Source organism: Balaenoptera borealis, assembly GCF_965194805.1.
Source record: "Balaenoptera borealis genome assembly, chromosome: 21".
Classification (NCBI taxonomy): Eukaryota; Metazoa; Chordata; class Mammalia; order Artiodactyla; family Balaenopteridae; genus Balaenoptera; species Balaenoptera borealis.
Genome location: NC_138880.1, coordinates 6,213,145 through 6,240,752, shown reverse-complemented (window position 1 = coordinate 6,240,752; position 27,608 = coordinate 6,213,145). Strand labels below are relative to the sequence as shown.

The following is a 27,608-nucleotide window of genomic DNA, read 5'->3' as shown; positions in this document are numbered from 1 at the left end:
ACACAAACACATGGAGGCTAAACAATATGGTACTAAACAACCAATGGATCATTGAAGAAATCAAAGATGAAATCAAAAAAACCTAGAGACAAATGAAAATGAAAACACGATGATCCAAAACCTATGGGACAGAGCAAAAGCAGTTCTAAGAGACAAATTTATAGCAATACTATCTTACCTCAGGGAACAAGAAAAATCTCAAATAAACAACCTAACTTTACACCTAAAGCAACTAGAGAAAGAACAAACAAAACCCAAAGTTAGTAGGAGGAAAGAAATCACAAAGATCAAGGCAGAAATAAATGAAATGGAGAAGAAGAAAACAATAAAAGATCAATGAAATTAAAAGCTGGTTCTTTGAAAAGATAAACAAAATTGATAAAGCTTTAGCCATACTCATGAGGGAAAAAAAGGAGAGGGCTCAAATCAATAAAATCAGAAATGAAAAAGGAGAAGTTACAAATGACAACACAGAAATACAAAGGATCATAAAAGACTACTAAAAGCAAGTATATATCACTATAGTGGACAACCTAGAAGAAATGGGCAAAGTCTTCGAAAGGTACGACCTTCTAAGACTGAAGCAGGAAGAAATAGAAAACATGAACAGACCAATCACAAAGTACCGAAATTGAAACTGTAATTTAAAAACTCCCAACAGACGGAAGTCCAGGACTAGATGGCTTCACAGGCGAATTCTATCAAACATTTAGAGAAGAGTTAATACCTATCCTTCTGAAAATATTCCCAAAAAATTGCAGAGGGATGAACACTCTGAAACTCATTCCATGAGGCCATCATCACCCTGACACCAAAATCAGACAAAGATACCACAAAAAAAGAAAATTACAGGCCAATATCACTGATGAACATAGATGCAAAAATCCTCAACAGAACACTAGCAAACCAAATCCAACAATACATTAAAAGGATCATACACCGTGGTCAAGTGGGATTTATCTCGGGGATGTAATGACTCTTCAATATCCACAAATCAATCAGTGTTATACACCACATCAACAAAGTGAAGAATAAAAACCATATGATCATCTCAATAGAGGCAGAAAAAGCTTTTGACAAAATTCAACACCAATTTATGATAAAAAAAACCCTCCAGAAAGTGGGCATAGAGGGAACATACCTCAACATAATAAAGGCCATATATGAGAAATCCACAGCAAACATAATTCTCAACAGTGAAAAACTGAAAGCATTTCCTCTAAGACCAGGAACAAGGCAAGGATGTCCACTCTTGCCATTTTTATTCAACATAGTTGCAGAAGTCCTAGACATGGGAATCAGAGAAGAAGAAGAAACCAAAAGGAATCCTAACTGGAAAAGAAGAAGTAAAACTGTCACTGTTTGCAGATGACATGATACTATACATAGAAAATCTTAACAATGCTACCAGAATACTAATACAGCTCATCAATGAATGTGGTAAAGTTGCAGGATACAAAACTAATATGCAGAAATCTATTGCATTTCCATACACTAACAACAAAAGATCAGAAAGAGAAGTTAAGGAAACAATCCCATTTACCATCTCGTTAAAAAGAAGAAAATACCTAGGTATAAAACTACCTAAAAAGGCAAAAGACCTATAGTCTGAAAACTATAAGATGCTGAAGAAAGAAATCAAAGATGACACAGATAGAATGATATACCATGTTCTTGGATTGGAAGAATCAATATTGTCAAAATGACTATACTACCCAAGGCAATCTACATATTTAATGCAATCCCTATCAAATTACCAATGGCATTTTTGGCAGATCTAGAACAAAAAATCTTAAAATGTGTATGGAAACACAAAAAACCCTGAATAGTCAAATCAATACTGAGAAACAAAAATGGAGCTAGAGGAATCAGGCGCCCTGACTTCATACTATGCTACAAAGCTATACTAATCAAAAGAGTATGGTACTGGCACAAAAATAGAAATATTGATCAATGGAACAGGATAGAAAGCCCAGAAATAAACCCACACACCTATGGTCAATTAATTTACAACAAAGAAGGCAAGAATATACCATGGAGAAAAGACAGCCTCTTCAATAAGTGGTGCTGGGAAATGTGGACAGCCACGTGTAAAAGAATGAAATAAGAACACTCTCTAACACCATACAGCAAAATAAACTCAAAATGGATTAAAGACCTAAAATGTAAGAGGAAAACATAGGCAGAACTGACATAAATGGCAGCAAGATCTTTTTTTGATCCACTTCCTAGAGTAATGAAAATAAAAAAAAAATAAACAATTGGGACCTAATTAAACTTAAAAGCTTTTGCACAGCAAAGGAAACTATCAACAAAATGAAGACAGCCCACGGAATGGGAGGAAATTTTTGCAAATGATGCAACCGACAAGAGATTAATCTCCAAAATATACAAACACAGCTCAATATCAAAACAATAAACAACACAATCAAAAATGGGCAGATCGGGCTTCCCTGGTGGCGCAGTGGTTGGGAGTCTACCTGCTAGTGCAGAGGACGCGGGTTCGGGCCCTGGTCTGGGGGGATCCCACATGCCACGGAGCAACTGGGCCCGTGGGCCACAACTGCTGAGCCTGAGCGTCTGGAGCCTGTGCCCCGCAATGGGAGGGGCCGCGATAGTGAGAGGCCTGCACACTGCGATGAAGGGTGGCCCCCGCTTGCCACAACTAGAGAAAGCCCTTGCATGAAACGAAGACCCAACACAGCTAAAAATAAATAAATAAATAAATAAAGTAACTATTAATTAAAAAAAAAAAATGGGCAAATCTAAATAGACATTTCTCCAAAGAAGACATATAGACAGCCAAAAGGTACATGAAAAGATGCTCAACATCGCTAATTATTAGAGAAATGCAAATCAAAACTACCATGAGGTATCACCTCACACCGGTCAGAATGGCCATCATCAAAAGGTCTACAAACAATAAATGCTGAAGAGGGTGTGGAGAACAGGGAACCCTCCTACATCATTGGTGGGAATGTAAATTGGTGCAGCCACTATGGAGAACATATGGAGGTTCCTTAAAAAAAACTAAAAAGAGAGCTAACATATGATCCAGCAATCCCACTCCTGGGTGTATATATCCAGAGAAAACCATAATTCAAAAAGGTACATACACCACAATGTTCACTGCAGCACTATTTACAATTGTCAAGACATGGAAGCAACCTAAATGTTCATCAACAGATGAATGGATAAAGATGATGTGGTACATATATACAATGGAATATTACTCAGCCATAAAAAGAATGAAATAATGCCCTTTGCAGCAACATGGATAGACCAGGAAATTGTTATTCTAAGTGAAGTAAGTCAGACAGAGAAACACAAATATATGATAACACACATTATGTGGAATCTAAAAAAAATGGTACCAATGAACTTATTTTAAAAACAGAACCAGACTCATAGACATAGAAAACAAACTTATGGTTACCAAAAGGGAAAGGTGGGGAGGGATAAATTAGGAGTTTGGAATTAACATACGCACACTACTATATATAAAGTAGATAATCAACAAGGACCTACTGTATAGCACAGGGAGTTATATTCAGTATCTTGTAATAACCTATATACGAAAAGAATATGAAAACGAATAGATATATGTATATGTATAACTGAATCACTTGGCTGTACACCTGAAACTAACACAACATTGTAAATTCACTATACTTCAATATAATATAAAAAAAATTTTAAAAAGAGAAGATACAAATAACTAAAATTAGAAATGAAAATGAAGACATTACAACTGATATCACAAAAATAAAAAGGATTATAAGAGACTACTATGAATAATTATATGCTAACTAATTGGATAATATAAAAAACATAAATTCCTAGAAACCTAACACACCAAGACTGAAATACACAAAAATACTAAAGATATTACTAGATCAATAATGAGTAAGTAATGAAAATGAATCAGTAATCAAAAACCACATCATAAAGTAAAATCTAGGACCAGGTAGATTCACTAAAAAATTCTATCAAACATTTAAAAATGAAAGATCCCAAAGAAACATTTACACATTCATGTTCCTTGCATCATTATTCACAATAGCCAAAAGGTGGAAGAAACTCAAAGGTCCATTAACAGGTGACTGGATAAAGAAAATATTGTATAGGCACACAATGGGATATTATGCAGCCTTAAAAAAGAAGGGCATCCTGTCACATGCTACAACATGGAAAAAACTTTAGGACATTACGCTAAGCAAACATAATACTCTATACTCCTTCATTAGAAAACAATTCAAGAAATGGGTGATTTCACACTGGTGGGCTATTTCAAGAAAAGACACTAGGAGAACTTCTTTTGCAAGCTCCCCACTGGGCTTCACAAAGGTCGCAGTTAATCCTCATACCTGCCAACTGGTAACCACATAGCAACGTATATTTTGTTTAAATGAAGTTGTTAAAACCTTTTAAACTGTATCTCTATGTCTTTGAAATCTTAGTAAAGAGCATTTTCTGTGTGAGGAAAAACAGGTGGTTAAAAAGTAATCCTGTAAAAAGAAAAAAAAGAGAAGAGAAAAGAAAGAAGACTACAAAGGTTTTAAGATACTGTATCAATAAAAGGCCACCAGATTAGATAAAAAGGGTCTGAGATTGATAAAAGTCCAAAAACATCTCTGGGCTCCCAACCAAATAAATAAATGGTTATTGGTTTAGGCCACTAAATTTTGGAGTGGTATGCTACACAGTAAAAGATAACTTACACTTATCTTAAAGTCTACTTTGTCTGATATTAATCTAGCTAAACAAGTTTTTAGAATATTTGTTTTTATGGTATATTTTTATAATCTTTTACTTTCATGACATATATTTTTGATATGTCAGTTGTAAGCAGAGTGTGTATGTACGTGTGTGTGTGTGTGTGTGTGTGTGTGTGTGTCTTACATCATACTCTGCCTTTGCTTTTAATTAAAATTTATCTTTGGATTTTAACTGCAGTACTTAGTCCCTCTACATCTAATATAATTACTTACATATTTGAGTTGAAATATTTTATCTTAATTAGCTTTTAATTTGTTCCACATTTATGAAACAAACGTTTAATGTATGTTTTTATTTCCCTTTATTGCTTTCCTTTTGTTGATTATGCTTAAAATTCTGCTTTCCTACTCCTAATTGCTTTGTAATTTTGTAAGACTGTGATTTTAGTGCATGTGTTGACTTTGTACTGGGTCAGCTTAGCCACACTAAAAAACCTATCAACTCTTTAATGAGTCATACACTTCAATTTCTGTCACCTCTGCCAAGCGTTAGCTCAGCTTCCCTGCCTCATATTCACCTCTTCAGAACCAATGACTTCCTTATGGGAAAAAATATCTTTATTTTATAACTTATATCTTAAAATTTTAATATCTCAAAATTTTGTGGGTCTAACCTATGAGTTTTTGTTTTGCTAATCCTTGTACATGGTGGCTAATTCTCTTATGGATTTTGAGCTCATATATGGCTGATATTAATCTGTAGGAATCCTGCTTGAAGTTGCATTCCTCCAGAGAGAAATACTACTTGCTTCCATTAGCTGCCCTCAGATCTACCAACCTGGGACAAAGGTAGCCTCATAGCTTAGAATCTACTAATTGCCTATGCTGTATAAATGCAAAACCCAAACCTATACAAGACCTGAAGTACAGTCATGCATCCTCAATATGAGAATTTTGTTCATTTTCTGTCATTTCATTTACCTTGAACTTAGGAGAACAAAACATAACTTGTTCCCCTAGAACTTAGCTAGAACAAAACAGATAACTTGTTTTCTCCCTTTGCTTAAGAGGAGCGGCATATCTGTTTTGTAGACTACCCTTCCAATTAGGCTGAGGCAATTAGATATTATTGTATGCGGGGGTAGGGTTTGGAGGAGTTTTAATCTATGCTTCCATTGAGGATGCAGTCCTTTTGAAAAAAAGAAAAATAGCTGTCAAGCTTCAGAAAATGAAAAGATAGTTCACTTTACAAAAGCAATTAGAGAGCCCAGAATACAAAATAAATGAATTAACAAAAACTTGGTGTATTCACAATTTTTAAGAATTCATTCATTGCAAAAGCAAAATAAACTTCTATCAAAAAATGGTTTTAACATTTTTATTATATCCTTGAAATCAGGTTAAAGACGATTGTTAAATCATTTAAAAATAATAATGCAAAAAAAAGAACCTACCAGATTTTTATCCACAACAATATACATGTCAAGATATCGGGGGAATAACTTGAAATAGCCAGGTCTCTGAAAAACATACAACATGAGTCTTGAGAAATTTCCAAAAATTTGCCTTCTATTGAAATTATGTTCAGAGATAAACTGAGAGATGTGTTGCTACTGATTACATATTAAGGTGATTTTCAACTACAAAATTTATGTACTATTCAGAAAATTCCAGTCCAAAGCATGCCTGTGATTAATAAGAATTTTCAATGAGACTCCAAGCTATACAAGAACCCAGGTATATTTCGATTTTTGCAATAGCTGAAATTAGAAATATTAAGTTTATAACATAAAAGTTTCCTTTCCTTAGCCTTGTGATAATTTTTCATAGTAGTCTTCCACGTGTGCAGATTTTCTGCTAACCAATTATTAGAAACTACTTTTGACAAACAATGTAGTTTAGAAAAATATTACTAAAGTTTACAATCATGGGCAGTTCACTAGAGCCAGGAAAGTTATTTATGGCAGCTTACAGGTCTTTGTGGAGGAAGAATTCATCAGTTTGCTTTACATGTACCTTATGTAAGCCACTGATATTATTCATTTCTGAATTCTCGCATTAACAAAGACTCATTTAGAAATCTAGATCACATATTATTTTCACCTAAATTACCAGAATAATTGAGGAAAAGGAATAATTTACATTAATTATCCAAATGCCCACATGAGAAAATTAGTTTTTTGCTTTATTTAATCTTATATTCACATATCTGTTTCCAAGATTAATTACCTAAGTTTTTGCTAAACTTTCATTAATAACAAGCATAACAAAGAACTTAATTTCATTCTCCATCCGTTTGAAAAGTCATGCAGAGCCATCATGAAAAAGTAAAACAAATTTAAAATTTGCATATCACCAAATTTTGCTCTGAAAGTATTTTTCATTTCATAAAATTATACTGAAAAATTTTAAATTAAACAGTCCACACTTACTTCTGAACTTTTTCTGACTTGATACTGTGAGCTATCATAGAGATAAGTGTCATTTTCCCGTAACAGAGGAATATTAGTTATATCATTTTTTTCTTCATGAATCATGTGCATGAATCCTGATACAGCTTCCATTGGTTCAATTCCATATGAGATGTTTTTAAACTGCAATATTCCCCTGAATGTTAAAATAATCAAAACAAATCTGATATGATTCTTCTGAAACTATGAGAAATGTTGATGTTGGCCAAAAATTTTTTTACATTTAAAGTCACCTTAGTTTTTCTATTTATCTCTTTATTCTTTGAGGTGTTGCTCCAGAACTGGACCAGTAATAACACAGTATATGTATGGCTTTTTATTACAAATATCCTAATAAAAATATTTTGATTATCTTAAAGAAAGCAGGTTAGTGGCATGCATCCATGTGCTTAAATGGGTTAAGACCTCTACCTAGGGTGTTGATTTTCTAAGTCAACCTTTAGGAGCCATAGGCACTCTTTTCCTTAGTCTTAGGTCCCTTTCTTCTCTTTGAAATCTCCACCTCTCCTCTGACACTTCGTGTCTTAAATCATTTATTTGTGTGGCTGAGTTAAAGGTGCTATTCGCCTAAGAAAGACTATGAGCAGAGCCAAAGTACCTGTCAGACTCAGGCATTCCACATTGTAAACCATTCTAGGAAACTAAGACACGAGTAAAAACATAAAGAATTTGGGAAAACTAGATTAGTATGGAGAGACCCAATCAGCACCTCCTACACTCAAGATTGCTCAAAGCCTCAAGCAGCATATCCTGTTAGAATCAACAAGTCGCCTCCCATCTGGAATGGATGCTGCTGGGGTGACACACTTTATTTTATCAGTAATTCTGGTTCACGCCTTTGGGAACTGAAATAACAAAGGTGACTGTAGAACTAGAAAAGATACATAAAGGATCAGCTTATAGACTAGCAAGATCTAATACTGGCAAATGGAATGTCTTTAAACAGGCTACAACCTGAGTCCTGAACAAATGTTGAGTGATACAAGAGAATTTGGAAAACCTGCAACATATCCATGATAATTGCAATCCATCTGAAAAAAAATACACAGAGAAAAACAAATGGATAAGTTCTTTTTGAAATGGACATCCCAGATATCTCACTTATACTTTTTACTTTCACTACCTTAGTACTTTAATATGAGTGGCCATTACCCAATGAAGTTGTGCCAGGTAGAAATAAGAACTAGTCCACATTATTCGATTTCAGTGAATGTGTAAAATAATATTCTAAACTTTCATAATATTTGTATTTTTAAAGAAAATCCAGAATAAGAAATCCGTAACAAAATACCTAAGTCTTACCTGAGCTAACAAAGGCTGAGAATGTTGGGTGTCATGTTTGTCATAAGAATAAACAACAGAAGCTGAAGATAAAAATGATCTAGGCAGAAATCACCAAAACATGGTCAAATTGTGAACAGAAGACATAGAAAAATTATTTTTCATAATACCAATTTTCCTTTTGAGGGAGGAATTTAAAGTAGTGCCAATTATCTTGGCATATCCTATTGCCCCAGTACTTGTCACTTACAATAAATTAGGGGTAGAGGGAGGCATTTTAATTATAGTGACACATCATACTAAAATGCATGATAATGAACGACCCAAACTGCTAGAAATATCAAATAGTGAAATAACATAGGTCTCAATTTCCAACAAAGAACTTTCAATTCTCTGTCATTATTGCTCATTAATTCCGTATTTTAAATTTGAATCTCAAAATTAAAATGTAGGGTTAGGACAGAATTTTGAAAGATTTTTTAGCATCACTACAAATTCTTACTCACTAAGCTTAACTAAGTACCAAGTTCTTACCAATAACCTTGGTCTGAATTTTCTTTCATTCTCCGCAGTAATTATTCAAAAACTTGACACCACTCCTGTCAATCATCTCAATAACTTCCATGTCACCTCATCAGATCACCTGTACCCATCCTCACTCCTTATATTTATTCCCAGAGAATGACTACTTCTTTTGTTCAAAGCAAACACTTGTGCTATGCATCCTATTCTGTGCCATGTATTGAAGATACATACTTTATTGGTACTGTAATTTCAAACTCTTCCTCTCTACTGGTTTTTATCTTAACACTATTGAAAGTTTACTGTCAAGTCATTATCGTCCTAAATAACTCTCCCTTGGCCCTGTGTCCTCCTCTAGCTATTCCCTACATATTTTCCATTCTCAACAGATTTTACCAAAGAGTAGTCTACACACAGTTTCTTCGCTTTGTCAATTCTTATTCACCCTGAACTGCTCTGGAAAAGATTCATAACCACCAGAATGTCAAATCCGAAAGACAGTTTTAAAATTATCATTGCACTGGACTTCTAGCATCATTTTGAAAACTGTGACCACTCACTCTAATCACTAAATTTACATCACACATCACTCTTCTGCTTCTCTTCCTACCTCCCTGACCCTTCTAGCTTGATCTCTTTTGGTTGAACCGAAAAGAGAAATATTGGTCTTTCCCAAGATTCCATCTTTAGCCACCAGTATATTTGTAAGCACTCTGTAAGCTCTCATTAAAAAAAATTACACCAAACTATTGATTACTGCTAAATCTATATCCCTATTGTCAATCTCTCCTTAGAGATTCAAATCCCTACATTCATATACCTAAGGGAAAAAAAACCCACTTGAATATCTTATAAGCAATGCAAACCAAACTCACCCCTTCCTCACATAAATATCTCCTTCATTAATATCCCTCATTTTATTACACTATAACCTACCAATTTTCTTAAGCAACAACTAAATTATCCAAGATTCCTCACTGTTTCCCAATCATTCTACCAAATCTATCCTCAAGGTTTACTGAATTTTTCTTTCCAGCGCTATGATCATTGTTCAAGCCACTATCATCACTCACCTAAACTATTATATAATCATATAATTAGACACCTTACTTCCACTTTTACCTCCTCAGAAACTGCCTATAAAGACTCAATGGACCTATATAAGTACACGCTTAAAAACATTTTGGCTTCTAATACCCTTATCATGGCATTCTAGATCTTCTACAGTCCGTCTCCTGCCTACTTTTCCAAAATGTTTTACTTCTATCCTCAATAAATACGTCCTTCAGTCATTCACACTACTTTTTGCACACCACAAAAATCGAGTCTGTCTCACACCTGCACATGATTTCCTTGAAACAGAATGTCCCCCAACACTACCCCACTTGTTTACAGAGCTAACTAAGTATCTTCACTCAAGTCATCCCTTTCCAAAAAGCCTTCTCTGATTTCCAAAGAATACTATCTACACATTTATCTTAACGCATTATAAAACAATTCTCCATTTCTCTATTGATGTGTTTGAATATATCCTTCTATATTATAAATTATTTACCTGTGCCCATGTTTTATTGCCTTTTGTATGCCTACGACTTTACCCAATAACTGATATACAATAAGTGTCAAATGTATATATGTATCAAATATACATTTGAATTGAAATAACCCTATTTGTAATTATTTTTAAAAATCAAGAAACCAAAAAATTAAAATTTGAAAAGATAAAATAATTACTTACTGCTTTTTGAGATGGATAAAATATGGTTTTCCTTCTATTGTAATGATATAAGCAACCTGTACATGAGCATCCAAAAAAATTTCAACACTTGTAAATAATATATGCAAAAAATGTTTTCTTCAAGTTATGCTTTTAAAACTGACAAAATTAGTAATAATATATAACTATCATATGTGCTTCCCTTCCCATGTGGATATTTGAATCTTCAGGATTCTGAATTGAATTGCCTCCTATTCACTGTTACTCACATATCTGAGGGACAAGCTTGCTGATAATTATCTTTTGGCTTAGACACACACCACCAATTCACCATGCCCAAGGCAAATGCCAAGACGCCCACCTCACTTGAGAGAAACCTTTGCTTGCTTACTCCCAGCCCTCCTGGGAAGTAAATTTTCCTGCTCATTGGAAGAGACACTCCTAAAAGATAGAACTACAAGAAATCTACTACATCTCTAGCAAGATAACACAATAAGTACCATTGCACTTTATCGAATGCAAGTAATGAAATTCCTCTGGAATAGAAGGTAGGAGAGGATAGAGGAAGGGCAGAGACATGTCTAGAGAACCCTCTAGAAGATAACAGAAAATATAAGATTCATTAAATTATTTATTTGGTTAATTTAAAAAACTTATTTTAGCAAGAGAAATAGCCATTTAAAAGTTTTCAGGTCTTTAACTTTCTATTAGAACAGAGCAAGATTCGTTGCAGCAGATAAATGTTCTGAGGAGAATCATTTGAAAGGCACGCTACAAAGAAGTCTAAGTGGAATCTTGAGGGGACCTGAAAATTGCACCCTCTAAAAATGCCTTCTTATTAAATAAATATGATGAAAAATAAAGGGGAATATGATAGCACCAATAAAATTTAAAATCCACGTCTTACAAAGCAAAACAACAACAAAACTAGGATGCAATTAACAAGAAATGCACAAAACTGACAGGAGAGAAAAACTCAAAAAAGACATCATACAGAGCTTCTACAACTTTTCATACACAGCATCCAACTGTTTGGGTTCAACTGTGTCTCCCTCCATCCAAATTTACATGTGAATTCCTAACCTCAGTAACTCAGAATGTGACCTTATTCAGAGACAGGGCATTTACAGAGGTAATCAAGTTAAGGAGAGGTCATTAGTGTGGGCTCTAATCCAATGTGAGTGGTATCCTTGTAAAAAAAAGTAAATTTGGACACAGACATACACAACAGGAGAATCCCACATGAAGATTCATACGAAGACATCTATCTATAAGCTAACGACAGAGGCCTGGAGCAGATCCACCCTTCATAGTCCCTAAAAGAACCAACCCTGCGAACACCTTGATCTTGGACTTCTAGCCTCCAAAACTATGAGACAGTAAGTTTCTGCTGTTTAAGCCACACTCTTCGTGTTTCTTTGTTATGGGAGCTCTAGTAAATGAATACACCATTTTTTCCATTAAAAAATTACAACAAATGCTAAAGAACAGGATCAAATTTTTTAAAAAACAAATAAAAAATAGAGAATAATAACAAAGCCACAGTAATATCTATAAAATGACCATGATTAAAATGAGAAGAAGATGGAGAATTTCAGTAGAAGTATAGAATCTTTAATAAAGGAATTAAAATCAGAAATAAATTTCTGATTTCACAGAAGAAAAAATCAATATCTGTTATTAAAAATTCAATAAAAGGGTATAAGAGAATATTAGACATAGCAGGGGATAAGATTGGTGACAGGAATATAGGTCAGTAGAAAATATCCAGATTGAAACACAGAGAGAAAAATATGAAAAAGAAAACAAGAGAAATGTGACCAATTAAAAATGTCTAACAATCATGTAATTATAGTCCAAAAAAATATGACAGAGATAAGACTAGGAAAGAAATGACATTTTAAAAATTCATGGCTGATATTTTCAAAGCTTATGAAAGATATCAACCCACAGTCTCAAAATATTCTATTATTCCAAAACAGGATGAACACAAAGAAAGTAAACCTAGGCATGTCATGCTCAAACATTTAAAACAAAAGACAAAGAGAACATACTCAAAAATCAGTAAGAGACAAATGACCCATTACTTTCAAAATAATTCTAAATAAATTATGTGTGGATGGATCTAGAGACTGTCATACAGAGTGAAGTAAGTCAGAAAGAGAAAAACAAATTTTGTATATTAACGCATATATGTGGAATGTAGAAAAATGGTACAGGTGAACTGGTTTGCAAGGCAGAAATAGAGATAGATGTAGAGAACAAACATATGGACACAAAGGGGGGAAAGTGGCGGGGGGCGGGTGGTGGTGGGATGAACTGGGAGACTGGGATTGACATATATACACCAATATGTATAAAATAGATAACTAATAAGAACCTGCTGTATAAAAAATAAATAAAATTTAAAAAAATAAATAAATAATGTGTAACTCTACAACTGAAACAATGGACACCAGAAGGCAATGGAATGACACCTTTAAAGTTTTGAAAGAAAAGTAGGAGTACCTATACTAACTTATATTAAGACTTCTAATAAAGCTATGGTAATTAAGGCAGTGGAATATGGGTCAAAATAGGAAAAACAGTCCAATGGCACAGATGATAAAAGGATCAAGCCAACAAGAAGATATAACAATTGTAAATATATATGCACTCAACACAGGAGCACCTAAATGCATAAAGCAAATACTAACAAACACAAAAGGAAGAATTGAGAGTAACACAATAACAGTAAGGTTTTTAACACTCCACTTACATCAGTGGACAAATAATACAGACACAAAATTAATAAGGAAACACTGGCCTTAAATAACACATTACAAAATGCACTTCAGAGATACTTACAGAACATTACATCCAAAAGCAAAAGAATACACACTCTTTTCAAATGCACTTGAAACATTCTCCAGAATCGATCACATATTATGCCAAAAACAAGTCTCAGTAAATTTGAGACAATTGAAATCACATCAAGCATTTCTTTTCCCAACCACAGAGGTATGAGACTAGAAATCAAAACTAGAAAAAAACTGCAAAAAACACAAACACGTAGAGTCTGAACAATATGCTACTAAACAACTGATGTGTCACTGCGGAAATCAAATAGGAAATCAAAAACTACCTGGAGACAAATGAAAACGGAAACAAAGTGATCCAAATTCTATGGAATGCAGCAAAAGCAGTTCTAAGAGGGAAGTTTCTAGTGATACAAGCCTATCTCAGGAAACAAAATCTCAAATAAACAACCTAACCTTACAACTAAAGGAACTACAAAAAGAAGAACAAACAAAACCCAAAGTTAGTAGAAGGAAAGATAACAAAAAGATCAGAGCAGAAATAGATGACATAGAGACTTAAAAAAAAAAAAATCAATGAAACTAAGAGCTGGTGCTTTGAAAAGATAAATAAGATCAATAAAACTTTAGCCACACTCATCAAGAAAAATGAGGGCCCATATAAAATCAGAAATAAAAAAGAAGTTATAACAAACACACCAGAGCTACAAAATATCATGAGAGTACTGTGAACAATTACGCACCAATAAAATGGACAATCCAGAAGAAATGGATAAATTCCTAGAAATGTACAATCTACCAAGACTAAATCAAGAAGAAATACAAAATATGAATAGAATTGTAATGAACTGAATCAGTAATTTAAATAAACTCCCAACAAACAAAAGTCCAGGACCAGATAGCTTCACAGATGAATCCTACCAAACATTAAAAGATGAGTTAACACCTGTCTTTCTCAAACTATTCCCAAAAATTAAAGAGGAAGGAACACTTCCTAACTCATTCTATGAAGCCAGCATCAGCCTGATATCAAAACCAGACAAAGACATCACACACACAAAAAAAAATTATAGGACAACATCACTGATGAACATAGAGGCAAAAATCCTCAACAAAATATTAGCAAACCAAATTAAACAATAAAATTCAAAGGACCATACACCATGATCAAATTGGATTTACGTCAAAGATACAAGGACATTTCAATATCTACAAATCAAATACTGTGATACACCACATTAACAAATTCAAGAGTAAAAGTCATATGATCATCTCAATAGATGCAGAAAAAGCTTTTGACAAAACTCAACATCACTTATGATACCTCAACATAATAAAGTCCATATCTGACAAGCCCACAGCTAACATACTCAATGGTGAAAAACTGAAAGCTTTTCCTCTAAGACCAGGAAAAAAACAAGGATCCTCACTCTCATCACTTTTATTCAACATAGTACTGGAAAGCCTAGCCAGAGTAATCAGACAGAAAATAAATAAAAGAAAATCAAACTGAAATGGTAGAACTACAACTGTCACTGTTCCATACAACATGATACTATATATAGAATATCGTCAAGAGGCCACCAAAAAACTATTAGAATAAATGAATTCAGTCAAGTTGCAGGATACAAAACTGATATACAGAAATCTGTTGCATTCTATACACTGACAATAAACTATCAGAAATAAAAATTAAGAAAACAATCCAATTTACAATTGCATCAAAAAGAATAAAATACCTAGGAATAAATCTAACCAAGGAGGTAAAAGACCTGCACTCAGAAAACCATAAGACACTGATGAGAGAAACTGAAGATGACACAAACAGATGGAAAGATATACTGTGTTCATGGATTCGAGGAATTAATATTGTTATAATGACCATACTACCCAAGGCAATCTACAGATTCAGTGCAATCCCTATCAAACTACCAATGGCATGTGGCTACAAGAGCCACACTCAAATAACTAGCTTCTGCAAGTTAGCAAATCAATGACAGCCCCAAGTTTCTGAAAGTCAGCCAATCAGTGACAGCCACAGCTTCTAGATAGGAGTCAGTAAGTGCCTCCCTCCTCTGACACTGCTGCACTGATGAGGATTCTGAAAGTGAGAAGGCCAGCAAGTAGTCTTCCTGTACTAACTGCACTAACACAGCTGAAAGCCTGCCAACACCTAAACACTCTAACTTCTGAAAGCCCATGGCTCCCTGACACCAGGCTTCCCAAAACCTTATATAACATTAACTCTGGCTTTCTTCAGAAAGACTGTGTTTACAACTGGTCCTTACAGGCAAATGGGAAGTTCCCCATTTTTTTAAATAACATATCAAGTTCAGTTTATAGTTTGTTCACAGGTTCACAATCTTTTCAACAGTTCAGCTCATTTATGATTAGTTATGAGTTTGAACGTGTGACAGTTTCACTGACACAGCTGCAAGATTTTCAAATTCAATATTTTCAATTCTTTTTGAAATGTCTTGGAACTATTACCTATATTTTATATGTGTATATTTAAACCCCAAAATGTCAAAAAGGCAAGTGCAAATTTTGTTATGAATTTGCTAACAGTAGAAACTCCTCAACTGAGGAAAAAGTCCTTTTGAAGCTCTTTGTGCAGTTTGCAATTGTTCACTAAACATCAAAAATGGTGGAAAGTCAAATATAAACCAGCACATACTAACAGCTAGGCAAACAAAATAAATGATCTCCTCCTACAGTACCAAAGAAGGTCATATAACAAATTTGAGGGATTAAGAAAAATTCAGAGGAAGAAGATGTAAGAATTGTAGCAGGCACTGTAATGGTTTTCCACTCTGTGTATCAGCAGTCTTTCTGCCCAAACGTCTAGCTGAACGCACAACTACCAGAAATATCTTTTGATTCCAAAATTGCAAGCAAATTTTCAAGTGCCAGGTTAAAATCCACTGCCACTATCAAAGAAGTAACATCAGCTGGCCCTATGTTTAACACCTGTGGACCCTCATCCTGTAAATATCTAAACGGGTCCATTTTACCCAAGATGATTTAAAATTACACTGGCCAAAATGAAGAACTTTTGACATTCCCAAATCAGTTTATCTCCACATGCAATTGGGGAAAAAAAAAAAAAGTTGAACAACTAGGCAAAATGCGTGGGAAGCTTATTTAATTGGTATCTAGAGGCCTCTAAACACAACACCGAGAAAATTGTCGCCCTCCAAGCTACGGATGAAAAGCTGACACAGACTGTCTCTTAACTTGAAAAATCAGCTGATCCTTCTTTCACTCACTGATCACTTTCAGCTCTTCCCTGACTAACTGAAAGTTGAGGTAAGTAGCTGCGGGCAAATCCGCAGGCCTAGGACTAGGGGCGGGGCCCAGAAAACTCAGTAATCAAGATAAATACTATTTCAATGCAATACTTTAAACAATCAAAATTAATGCAAAACTTCCGTGATGGAAAAAAATATCAATATCTTAAAGATAGACAGGATCTGACCCTGTCTAACCTCATTCAGCCTCACCCTAATCCCAGTTTTTTGCCACTCCCTTAAATTCTGCACCTGAGTCAAGCACTTTGCTTGCCTCTCCCTAGTGCTGGCCCTGGTGGACCCTCCTTAGAATCCTTCATCCTCAACAGAAACACACAAATACAGAGTCACACACACGAACACACATCAAAATGCTCCTCCTTGTGAACCTGGTCTGAGTGGTCAGCTGTGCCTCCAAGAGCCGGAGCCCACCTTCAGCTACAAGGGTCTTGATATTAAAAGCAACTTAACACAATTTAAGAAATAAAAATATTTTTTCCCAATTACATTATTTTCTGGATCTTCTATTGCCTCGGATGCTGAAATCTTTTCGGGAACTGTGGTCTGCAGAAACGTTTTATGAGGATCTAAAACAAAAAATAAGCAGAGTTACTGTGATACTTGTAATCTTGCATTATTCATTTCTAAACCCAGTTCATTTGTTTCTCTACATTACCAAGTTTTTCTTATACTCTATGCATCTGCTTTTCCTTTCTGCTGTCCTTCGGTCATTCTTACCGATAAATTTCTTAAGCCTTGTCAAATCCTAACTTTTTATTCTCTACACACACACAGACAGTCGGGCGGTTTGACTAGGTAACAGTAACAAATTACAGTTTTGTAAAAGAGGTATGGAAATAAGAAAACACGGGTGCATCAAGAAACTGGGATCCCTGCAGGAAAAAAAGATACAGAATACTGAATACAAGGGTGGTCTGCAATTTTCCACGGAGAAGGTGGAGGACGGCGGTCACCAAATCGGGAACTCATTGATAAACAGCTTCTTCATGGCGATGCAATTACTTCCAGAAGAGCAGACTGCCGTAGGTAGAAAAGGGCCACACCTGTCCTTTCTGTCCGTTTTACAGACAAGGAAACCACCCCACGGAAATGAAAAGATTTTCCGCCCGGAGGCTGCCTCTCTGCCTCCTCAGCTGCAGACCTCGAGGCCAAGGGTCGGGAGGCTGTGGGGGGCGAGGGCGAGGGGCGGGAGGGAGCACTGGGCCTGGATCCTGGACCAACGAGAGCAACCCCCCGACCGAACAAAGCCAGGGGAAAGGTCTCTGGACTCACTGCGGCCCCCGTGCAGCCCGCCGAGGCCGGTGAGCAGGACCAGCAGCAGGGGGAACATGGCTCCGCTGACCTGGAGCCGCGCTGGCGGAACAGCGACGCCGGTTGCGCTGAGTGAGGGCGGAGCGCGGGAGCGAGACGCGCGCCAGCAGGGGGCGCACGGGAGGCCGCGCGCGGAAAGCGCCGGAAGGAAAAAGCGGGCGGAGCGCTCGGGGGGCGGGGGCGGGGGCGGGGGCGGGGAGCCGCCCAGCGTGCCGCGGGTGGTCCGGTGGGGCGGGGGGAAAACTCTCGGTTCCTGGCTAAGGAAGGAAAAGCCGCGCGAGTTCCAGTTCTCAGATGAAGCGGGTGCCTAGTTTTGTTTGCGTCGTTTCCTTAGGCCGGCGGTTTTTGAAGTAATTTCTAATCCCAGTGAAGAGAAGGAGCAAGGATGAAAATGCTCAAGTTACAGACAGCAAACAAGGTTCCTCCTAGTACATTACTTACCGCAGGAGGCGGCAAAATGCGTGTATTTGCAAAGACTGGTGCAAACGCCGTGGCTTCTCTACACTTCGTGGTTGGATATGCCATTGTTAGACAGCCATGGAATGCAGAAGACCCCATATACGATCCTTGTCCGAATATAGACTCTTCCAGAAAATCTTCCTTAGTACCCTAAATTATTATTGCCACACTCTGTAATCCTGCAGCCCCTAGTTTTTACGTGTTTACCTAGCCCTTTGTACGTTCTGCCTCTATTAGGAGCAAGAACAGTTTGATTTCTTGACATCTGTAGGCATTCTTTCCTTCGCAGATCCTAGCCCACATCACATTAAATACGTTAAAATACAGCCATACTCGATCCTGACTACAAGTTTGCTTTAACAAATGTTGAAATCATGTCTATAAATTCACTTTGAAATTGCTTGGCTGTCCCGAAAAACCAAGAGAAGTTATTAGCAGAATAGAACAGTAACAAATAATCTTTAAAAAGAATCAAGTGGCAAGAAATAAAGTCACAAGTGTTGGAATAAATAGTAGAATGTATACTTATTGCTTTGTGGATTAGCAGTTTGGAATATCCGAGAGTTCTCTCAGGAAGGAACAAGAAAGGATTTTTAAAAGTAGAAAATACAAAAATAAAATTAAGAGATAAGGAGAATAGAAGTAGAATTGTTAATAATAGCATTTTCCAGAAAGAGAAAAATTAAAATAATTAGGAGGAAATATTTAAAGGGATAATGGGGAGAGTTTCTCTTAACTTGAAAAATAAGAGAATGACTTTAGAAAGGACCCAAGTGTTAAAAACTGGGCTTTGAAGGAAAAACAAATCTGAAATTTTAAATGACAGGAAAGATTCTGAAATCTTCCAGAGGAAAAGAACAGAGCACCTATCAAGGGACAAGAGTCAGATTGACATTAACAGCCATACTAGATGCATGAAATCAGTGGGTTATTAAAGTGATGACTTCCAAACAGCTAAGGATGGCAGTCACACTAAGCCAGCCTCTTGCATACACTTTTAGAGGAGGGCCAAAGAACTGAGTCAAGTGGACATCACTGAAGACAGTACTCTTGGAATTTACCTGGACTCTATAGCTAAAATCAGACCTGCTTCTCACAGGCCTCTATTTCTTGTGTGTGCTTAATAATGTGGCTGACTTATCTGGCATTCTAATGATGGAGAACTGTGACTTTACCATTGAATTGGTCAAATGTCTGTACACTTGTGTTTCTGACAGTTCCGTCAGTATTGAAAAACTAATTTCCTCTGTGGTTACCCACCAGATTTCTAGTGGACATTAACACTGGACAGTGCTGTTGACGTGCATGCAAAGCCTATAGCCTCTCTGACACATCAAACACCCTAAAACAAATAAGTGTGTGCTTAAAATGGACACGAAAAAAAGGATATTGCCTTTTTATGGATCCAGGCTAAAGCAGTGTAGGAATGTCTTTAAGAAACTCATGAATGTGGAGTTACCTACAAAGTGGCTCTTGCCCAAGGTACCTATTGTTCCTATTGGCACTGCCTGTCACTAGCAGACAGATTGCAATGGGTCACTAACTCACCTAATCATTAAGGAAAAAGTATATTTTCATTTGAGCTAATTTTTATTTTTTGGGGGGGTATAGTTGTTTTCCAATGTTGTGTTAGTTTCTACTGTACACCGAAGTGGAGTTCCCTGTGCCATACAGCAGGTTCTCATTAATTATCTATTTTATCCATAGTAGTGTATATATGTCAATCCCAATCTCCCAGTTCATCCCACCGCCCCCCCCCTTCCCCCTCTTGGTGTCCATACATTTATTCTTTACATCTGTGTCTCTATTTCTGCCATTTACAGGCAACTCTGCAGGAGCTACATTATCCTGGATTCCATAGTACCTGTTCAGAAAACACATTTTTGCACCTGCTGTCTAGCTTTCGCATGGTATATCCATGTCTGAGGTTGGCAAGGCTGGACCAAGGGTCTAGGCAGCTCAGCTGGGTTCAGGAAACTATTCCACAAGCCAATAAACTGGAGAGGGAGATTTGCAAATGTAGTGGCTGGAAAAGCCACAACTCTTCTCTTCAGATCTTCCTGGAGCTGACCTACTGCAAGTAGTTGTCACTCTGGCTGAAATGTGTTGTATTATAGCCATGCACTAGCCGCTTATATTATTGATTGTGAAATATCCTTTCATCTGGATCCACAGAGCGACATGCAAGAAAATAAAGAAGACATAAATAAATGGAAATATCCCATTTTTGTGAATTGGAAGATTTATTACTGTTAAGATCAATACTACCCAAAGCTTTCTACCAGCTAAATGCAGTCATTATCCCAATGGCATTTTTTGCAGAAATTTAAAAACCCATCCTAAAATTCATTCGGAATCTCAAGAAGCCCAAATACCCAAAACAATCAAACAAAAACATGCAGGTATCACACAAGTTATTTCCGCTCATTCAAGCTTTCAGTAGTCTATTTTTCAAAGAGAACAACCTGTAGTACAAGATTGTTTAGAGAAGGCCCAGTTTAAATATCTCTGTGGATGAGAATGAAAATAATATGTACAGTACAAATTTAGTCACCTGCCATCAAAAGAAAGACAGTATTTGAGTTGGCAAAAATGATCCCAAACCACATGATTTGGCATCTGAAGACACCTTCTAACAAAAACTATAACCTCCTAATGATAACATTTCTGGATACAAAGAGAACTACATAAAGCTTTCTGTAATAGTGGGACTTGGTAGGCACAGGCAAGACAGGAGAAAAACAGTGTCTCTCAAAAGCCAAATGCTAACTTTCACCCAGTACTCAAAGTTTCTCTCAACTTTGAAGTAAAGTTATGTAGTCAGAATTTTCCCTTCTAGGTTAAAGTTTTTCTCTCAGCTTCTTGGGAAGCTTTGGCTAGGTATCCAAACAGTTTTTAGATCACACTTGTGGTGGGCCTATTTCATGAAATGTAAATTATTTTTTCCTTGAGCAACCAAATAGGAGAAGCACCACTCCTGCCTCCAAATCTCTTCTAGACTTCAGGTGAAAACAGAAAAAAAGAAAAAATAAGTGACCCCCAAACCCTGGAAAAGTTCAGTAAGCCCAGAATTATGGAGGATATTCCAATATAATTTATCAAGGAGAACATATAAACCATTGTACCTGAGCTTCAATATTGGAATAGCAGCAAACTTTCTGTTGGCCTATTTGGCCAAAGAAGACACAGAGAAGCTAGAAGAGCACAGGGATTTAATTGAATTTTGTGTGTTTAACAATTCCCTGAACCAAAAAGCCCAAGAAGAAGGTACTGTTACATCTGATTGGCTAAAAGAAAGCCTCGATTAAAAATCACCTTGTAGGGCTTCCCTGGTGGCGCAGTGGTTGAGAATCCGCCTGCCAATGCAGGGGACACGGGTTCGAGCCCTGGTCTGGGAAGATCCCACATGCCGCGGAGCAACTAGGCCCGTGAGCCACAACTACTGAGCCTGCGCGTCTGGAGCCTGTGCTCCGCAACAAGAGAGGCTGCGATACTGAGAGGCCCGCGCACCGCGATGAGGAGTGGTCCCCGCTTGCCGCAACTAGAGAAAGCCCTCGCACAGAAACGAAGACACAATACAGCCAAAAATAAATAAATAAATAAATAAATAAACAAACAAACTCCAATCTCTAAAAAAAAAAAAAATCACCTTGTAATTAAGTGGTAGTGTTCCCAATTATAGGATTCACAGAGGCCATCAGTGCTGTAACCTAATATGGCCAGGTTAAGGACTGTGGAACTCAACTGATTCAATCATTTGAAAGAGTATTGTGTGAAATATCAAATCCTGAGCATTCACACAGGTGCACGTAACTATTCAATTGGATATTCCAGGACTTCTCCAAAGAAGTTAAAATTAAAACCATATATGTTGACTCGATTAAGGATTGTGAAGAAGCTACTTCCATAATATGTTAGTTAAATACTCAGATCCTATAAACAGAATTTTCTGTCACTGCTTAATTACAGAGAGAAATAATTAGAAAACTGATAGAAATGTAACAGGCCAAGATTCAAAAAGTCTACCTTAGACTTTCATCTTTTAAATCTATACTCGGACAGATTCTTACAGAAAGCATTTCTGGGATTAGAGAGACCAGCTGAAAACAGAATAGAAAGGATCCTGATCCTCTTTACAGCCTGCCCATAAGCATCCAAAAAAGCCCATGAAGCTCTTGGCCCTTGCTTGAACTTTTGAAAAGAAGACAAGATCTTGGATATTATGAAGTTAAAAGCTTACTAGATCTCCAGCGATCTGAAAACAATAAGCAAATGCTTCTATAATACTTATTACATTTAAGAAATTATCATGGCAGTCTTTGCCAGTTGAAAAGAATGCAGTCCTCCTCAGAGTGAATGTTACAAATGTGCCAAGTTCCAAGATAAATTCTTCGTCACTGAAATTAAGGAAAATGGATTGACAATAATTTTCTCCTCTTCCTTAAAAACTGGTTAGTGTATTTACATATATGTTTGGTGGTTTCATTTTAAAACAAAATTGGATACCTAAGCTTCTGCACCCATTTCCAATGTGGGAAGGGGGGAAGTTTCCCCACACCAACAAGCAATTCTCTGACACCAGCTGGGTGTGCTACTATTCAACTCAATTCTAACACCATTTATGTGGAGATAGTGCCAGACCCCATAGATGAAGGGTTCAACCCCAAAGGACTGCCCCCTCCCCTCATACTTCAGATACCAATCCCAAATCCACGTTGTCACCTGTGCTTCTGACAAACCAGCTGTCAATTGGAGGTTCCCACGATGTCCTCCTTGAGTTTGCTACAGTGGCTCACAGAACTCAGAGATAACACATTACTTACTAGATTACCTATTTATTATGAAAGGACTTAACTCAGGAACAGCCAGCTAGAAAAGATGAATAGGGCAAGGTATGGGAAAAAGTCAAAAGCCATCTTGCCTTCTCCAAGTGCACCACTCTCATTGTATCTCCATGTGTTCACCAACCCAGAAGCTCTCTGAACCCCATCCTTTTGGGTTATTATGGAGGCTTCATTACATAAGCATAATTGATTAAATCATTGGTCACTGGTGATTCAACTCAATCTTCACCTCCTCTCCCCTCCCTGCAGGTGTGGGGGGCGGGTGGTATACATTCATTCAATCACATCTTCTTTATCCATTTATCCATTGATTGACACAATTTATTTCCATATCTTGCCTATTGTGAATAATGCTGCAATGAACATGGGAGGGCAGATATTTTTTCAAGATCCTGTTTCCCTTTTATATGGGTATATACCCAGAGGTAGGACGGATGGATCATATGGTAGTTCTATTTTTAATATTTTGAAGAAACTTAATACCATTTTCCATAGTGGCTGTACCAATTTACATTCTAACCAACAGTGCGCAAGTGTCCCCTTTTCTCCACGTCTGTGCCAACACTTATCTCTTGTCTTTTTGATAATAGCCAATCTAACAGGTGTGAAGTCTCACTTTAGCTTCAATTTGCGTTCCCTGATTTGCGTTCACTGATGATTAGCTATGTTAAGCATCTTTCATATAGCTGTTGGCCATTTGGATGTCTTCTCTGGAAAAATGTCTCTTCAGGTCTTTGGCCAATTTTTTAATTGAGTTGTTTTTTTTTGGTATTGAGTTGTATGAGCTGTTTGTATATTTTGGATATTAACCCCTTATTAGTCATATCATTTGCAAATATTTTCTCCCATTCATTAGGCTGTCTTTTCATTTTGTTGATGGTTTCCTTTGCTGTGCAAAAGATTTAAGTTTAATTAGGTCCCATTTGTTTCTTTTTGCTTTTATTTCCTTTGCTTAAGGAGACAGACCCAAAAAAATATTGCTATGATTGATGTCAAGAGTGATCTGCCTATGTTTTTCTCTAGGAGTTTTATGGTTTCTGTTCTTATATTTAGATCTTTATGCCACCTTGAGGGTTGCTTTTTTTTTTTTTTTTTTTTGTATATGGTGTAGAGAATGTTCTAATTTCATTCTTTTACATGTAGCTGTCTAGTTTTCCCAGCACCGCTTATTGTCTTTTCTCCATTGTATATTCTTGCCTCATTTGTTGTAGATTAATTGACCATAGTTGTGTGAGTTTATTTCTGGGCTTCCTATCCTGTTCCATTGAACTATATTTCCATTTTTGTGGCTGTACCATACTGTTTTGATTACTGTAGCTTTGTAATATAGTGTGAAGTCAGGGAGCCAGATTCTTGCAGCTCTGTTCTTTGTTCTCAAGATTATTTTGGCTGCTGGGGTCTTTTGTGTTCCCCTACAAATTTTTAAATTATTTGTTCTAGTTCTGTGAAAAATACCATTTTGTGTTTTGATAGGCATTGCATTGACTCTGTAGATTGATTGGTTAGTATGGTCATTTTAACAGCATTAATTCTTCCAATCCATGAACATGAACACAGTGTGTCTTTCCATCTGTTCGTGTTGTCTTCAGTTTCTTTCATCAGTGTCTTATAGTTTTCTGAGTACAGGTCTTTTACATCCTTAGGTAGATTTCTTCTAGGTATTTTATTCTTTTTGATGCAATGGTAAATGGGATTGTTTCCTTAATTTCTCTTTATGATAGATCATTTTTGGTATACAGAAATGCAACAGATTTCTGTATATTAATTTTGTATCCTGCAACTTTACTTAATTCATTGATGAGCTATAGTAGTTTTCTGGTGGTGTTTTTAGGGTTTTCTATGTATAGTATCGTGTCATCTGCAAACAGTGACAGTTTTACTTCTTCCTTTCCAATTTGGATTCCTTTTATTTCTTTTTCTCTTCTGATTACTGTGGCTAAAAATTCCAATACCACATTGAATAAAAGTGGCAAGAGTGGACATCCTTGTCTTGCTCCTGATCTTAATGGAAATGCTTTCAGCTTTTCACAGTGAGTATGAAGTTAACTGTGGGCTTGTCATACATGACCTGTATTATGTTGAGGTATGTTCCTTCTATGCTTTTTGGAGAGTTTTTATTGTAAATGAATGTTGCATTTTGTCAAAAGCTTATTCTGCATCTCTTGTAATGATAGTACAGTTTTTATTCTTTGATTTATTAATGTGGTGTATCACAATTGTGAATATTGAAAAATCCTTGCATCCCTGGGATAAATCTCACTTGATCACGGTGTATGATTCTTTTAATGTATTGTTGGATTTGGTTTGCTAATATTTTGTTGAGAATTTCTGAGTCTATCTTCATCAGTGATATTGACCTATAATTTTCTTTTTTGTGATATCTTTGTCTGGTTTGGTGTCAGGGTGATGGTGGCCTCATAGAATGAGTTTGGGACTGTTCCTTCCTCTGCAATTTTTTGGAATAGTTTCAGAAAGGTAGGTGTTAACTCTTCTCTAAATATTTGGTAGAATTCACCTGTGAAACCATCTGGTCCTGGATTTTTGTTTGTTGGGAGCTTTTAAATTACAGATTCAATTTTATTACTGGCAATTGGTCTGTTCATATTTTCTATTTCTTCCTGGTTCAGTCTTGGGAGAGTGTACATTTCCCGACCTTGGAGAAATGGCCTTCTGTAGGAGATGTCCTCTTTGTCCCAGAAGCACACTCCTTTCTCGTCACCCAAGCTCTATGCTCTAGGGGTTCCCCGCTATGTGGGCTGCATGGGTCCTTCTGTTGTGGCAGGCTGATTATGTGGGTGGTCTGTTTGGCTTGGTTGGCCCCTGGTCCAGTTGGTTGTCAGGTCCTGCCTTGTGCAGAGGCTGTCAGCTGCTGGTTGGTGGGGACAGGTCACAAGGCAGCTGACTGCAGAACCCCAGGGGGCCCCAGGGCTAGTGCTGGCTCACTGGTGGGTGAAGCCAGGTCCTGGGGTTAGTGCCAGTCTACTGGCAGGTAGAGCCAGATCCTGGAGTCTGGTTGCAGGGCCCAGGGATCCCAGAGCTAGTGTCGGATTCCTTGGGGTGAGGTTGGGGGTGTTGTTCCTGACACAGTTCAGTGTGGGGTCTGGAGTGTCCTGAAGCTTGTGTTGGCCTGCTAGTGGGCAGGGCTGGGGCCCAGCTAGTCCCAGGGCAGGGTCTGGCCTGCTTTTGGAGGGCTGGATCCCCCGTCTGTGGGATTGTGGTTTTCTTGCATCTAGTATCTGCCCTCTGGTGGGTGAGGCTGGTCCAGAGGCTAGAACAGGCTCTCTGCAGGGCAGGACCAGGGTCCAGGGGTTTCTGGGACTGGTACCTGCCCACTGGTTGGTGGAGCTGGGTCCTGGGCCCTCTGGTAGGAAAGGCCATGTCTAGAGGGAGCTGTGGGCTCAGGAGATCTTAAGGCAGCCTGTCTGCTAATGGGTAGAGCTATGCTCCCTTGCCCAATTAGTTGCTTGGCCTGAGGGATCCCAGCACTGGTGTCTACAGGCTGTCGGGTGGGCCAGATCTTGGCATTAATGAGATAGAGGGAGGATTCAACAATGGCACCTGCCAGCACCAGCATCTATGCGGTGGAAGGAGCCCCTGAGAATGGCTGCTGCCCGTGTCTATGTCCCCAGGATGAGCTGCAGCTGCCCCCTGCCTCTCTAGGAGACTCCAAGACCAGCAGGTAGGTTTGGCCCAGGCTTCTATCAAATTACTTCTTTTGACCTAAGTCCTGGTGCACAAAAGATTTTGTGTGAGCCTTTTAAAACTTTAAAAAAAAAAATAAATTTATTTATTTAATCTATATCTATTTATTTATTTATTTTTGGCTGCGTCGGGTCTTCATTGCTGCACATGGGCTTTCTCTAGTTGCGGAGAGCAGGGGCCACTCTTCGTTGTGGTGTGCAGGCTTCTCACCACAGTGGCTTCTCTTGTTACGGATCACGGGCTCTAGGCATGCGGGCCTCAGTAGTTGCGGCATGTGGGCTCAGTAGTTGTGGCACACGGGCTTAGCTGCTCTGCGGCATGTGGGATCTTCCCAGAACAGGGCTCGAACCCATGTCCCCTGCATAGGCAGGCAGATTCTTAACCACTGCACCACCAGGGAAGTCCCCCCCTTTTTTTTTAAATGGGAAACATTAGTTCATTGGTAAAGGATTTTATTTCACCATAAAAATGCAA

General features: G+C 37.4%; 1 protein-coding gene across 3 annotated transcripts in view; it reads right to left on the bottom strand.

Annotated features, from left to right (window-relative positions):
• The window catches only part of LOC309619527 (disintegrin and metalloproteinase domain-containing protein 5-like), a 147,105-nt gene extending 128,941 nt beyond the window's left edge, over positions 1 to 18,164 (bottom strand). The window contains exons 1-7 of one of the 3 annotated variants that reach the window (XM_082374758.1): positions 18,091 to 18,164; positions 17,305 to 17,384; positions 10,731 to 10,786; positions 8,492 to 8,570; positions 8,144 to 8,220; positions 7,151 to 7,325; positions 6,173 to 6,238 (exon numbers count right to left, since the gene is read on the bottom strand). In XM_082374758.1, coding sequence (XP_082230884.1) covers positions 6,173 to 6,238; positions 7,151 to 7,325; positions 8,144 to 8,220; positions 8,492 to 8,570; positions 10,731 to 10,786; positions 17,305 to 17,384; positions 18,091 to 18,148 — 591 coding nt within the window. In that variant the 5' untranslated portion in view covers positions 18,149 to 18,164. The other 2 variants (XM_082374760.1, XM_082374759.1) reach the window with 2 other exon arrangements.
• Positions 18,165 to 27,608: the final 9,444 nt, after the last annotated feature.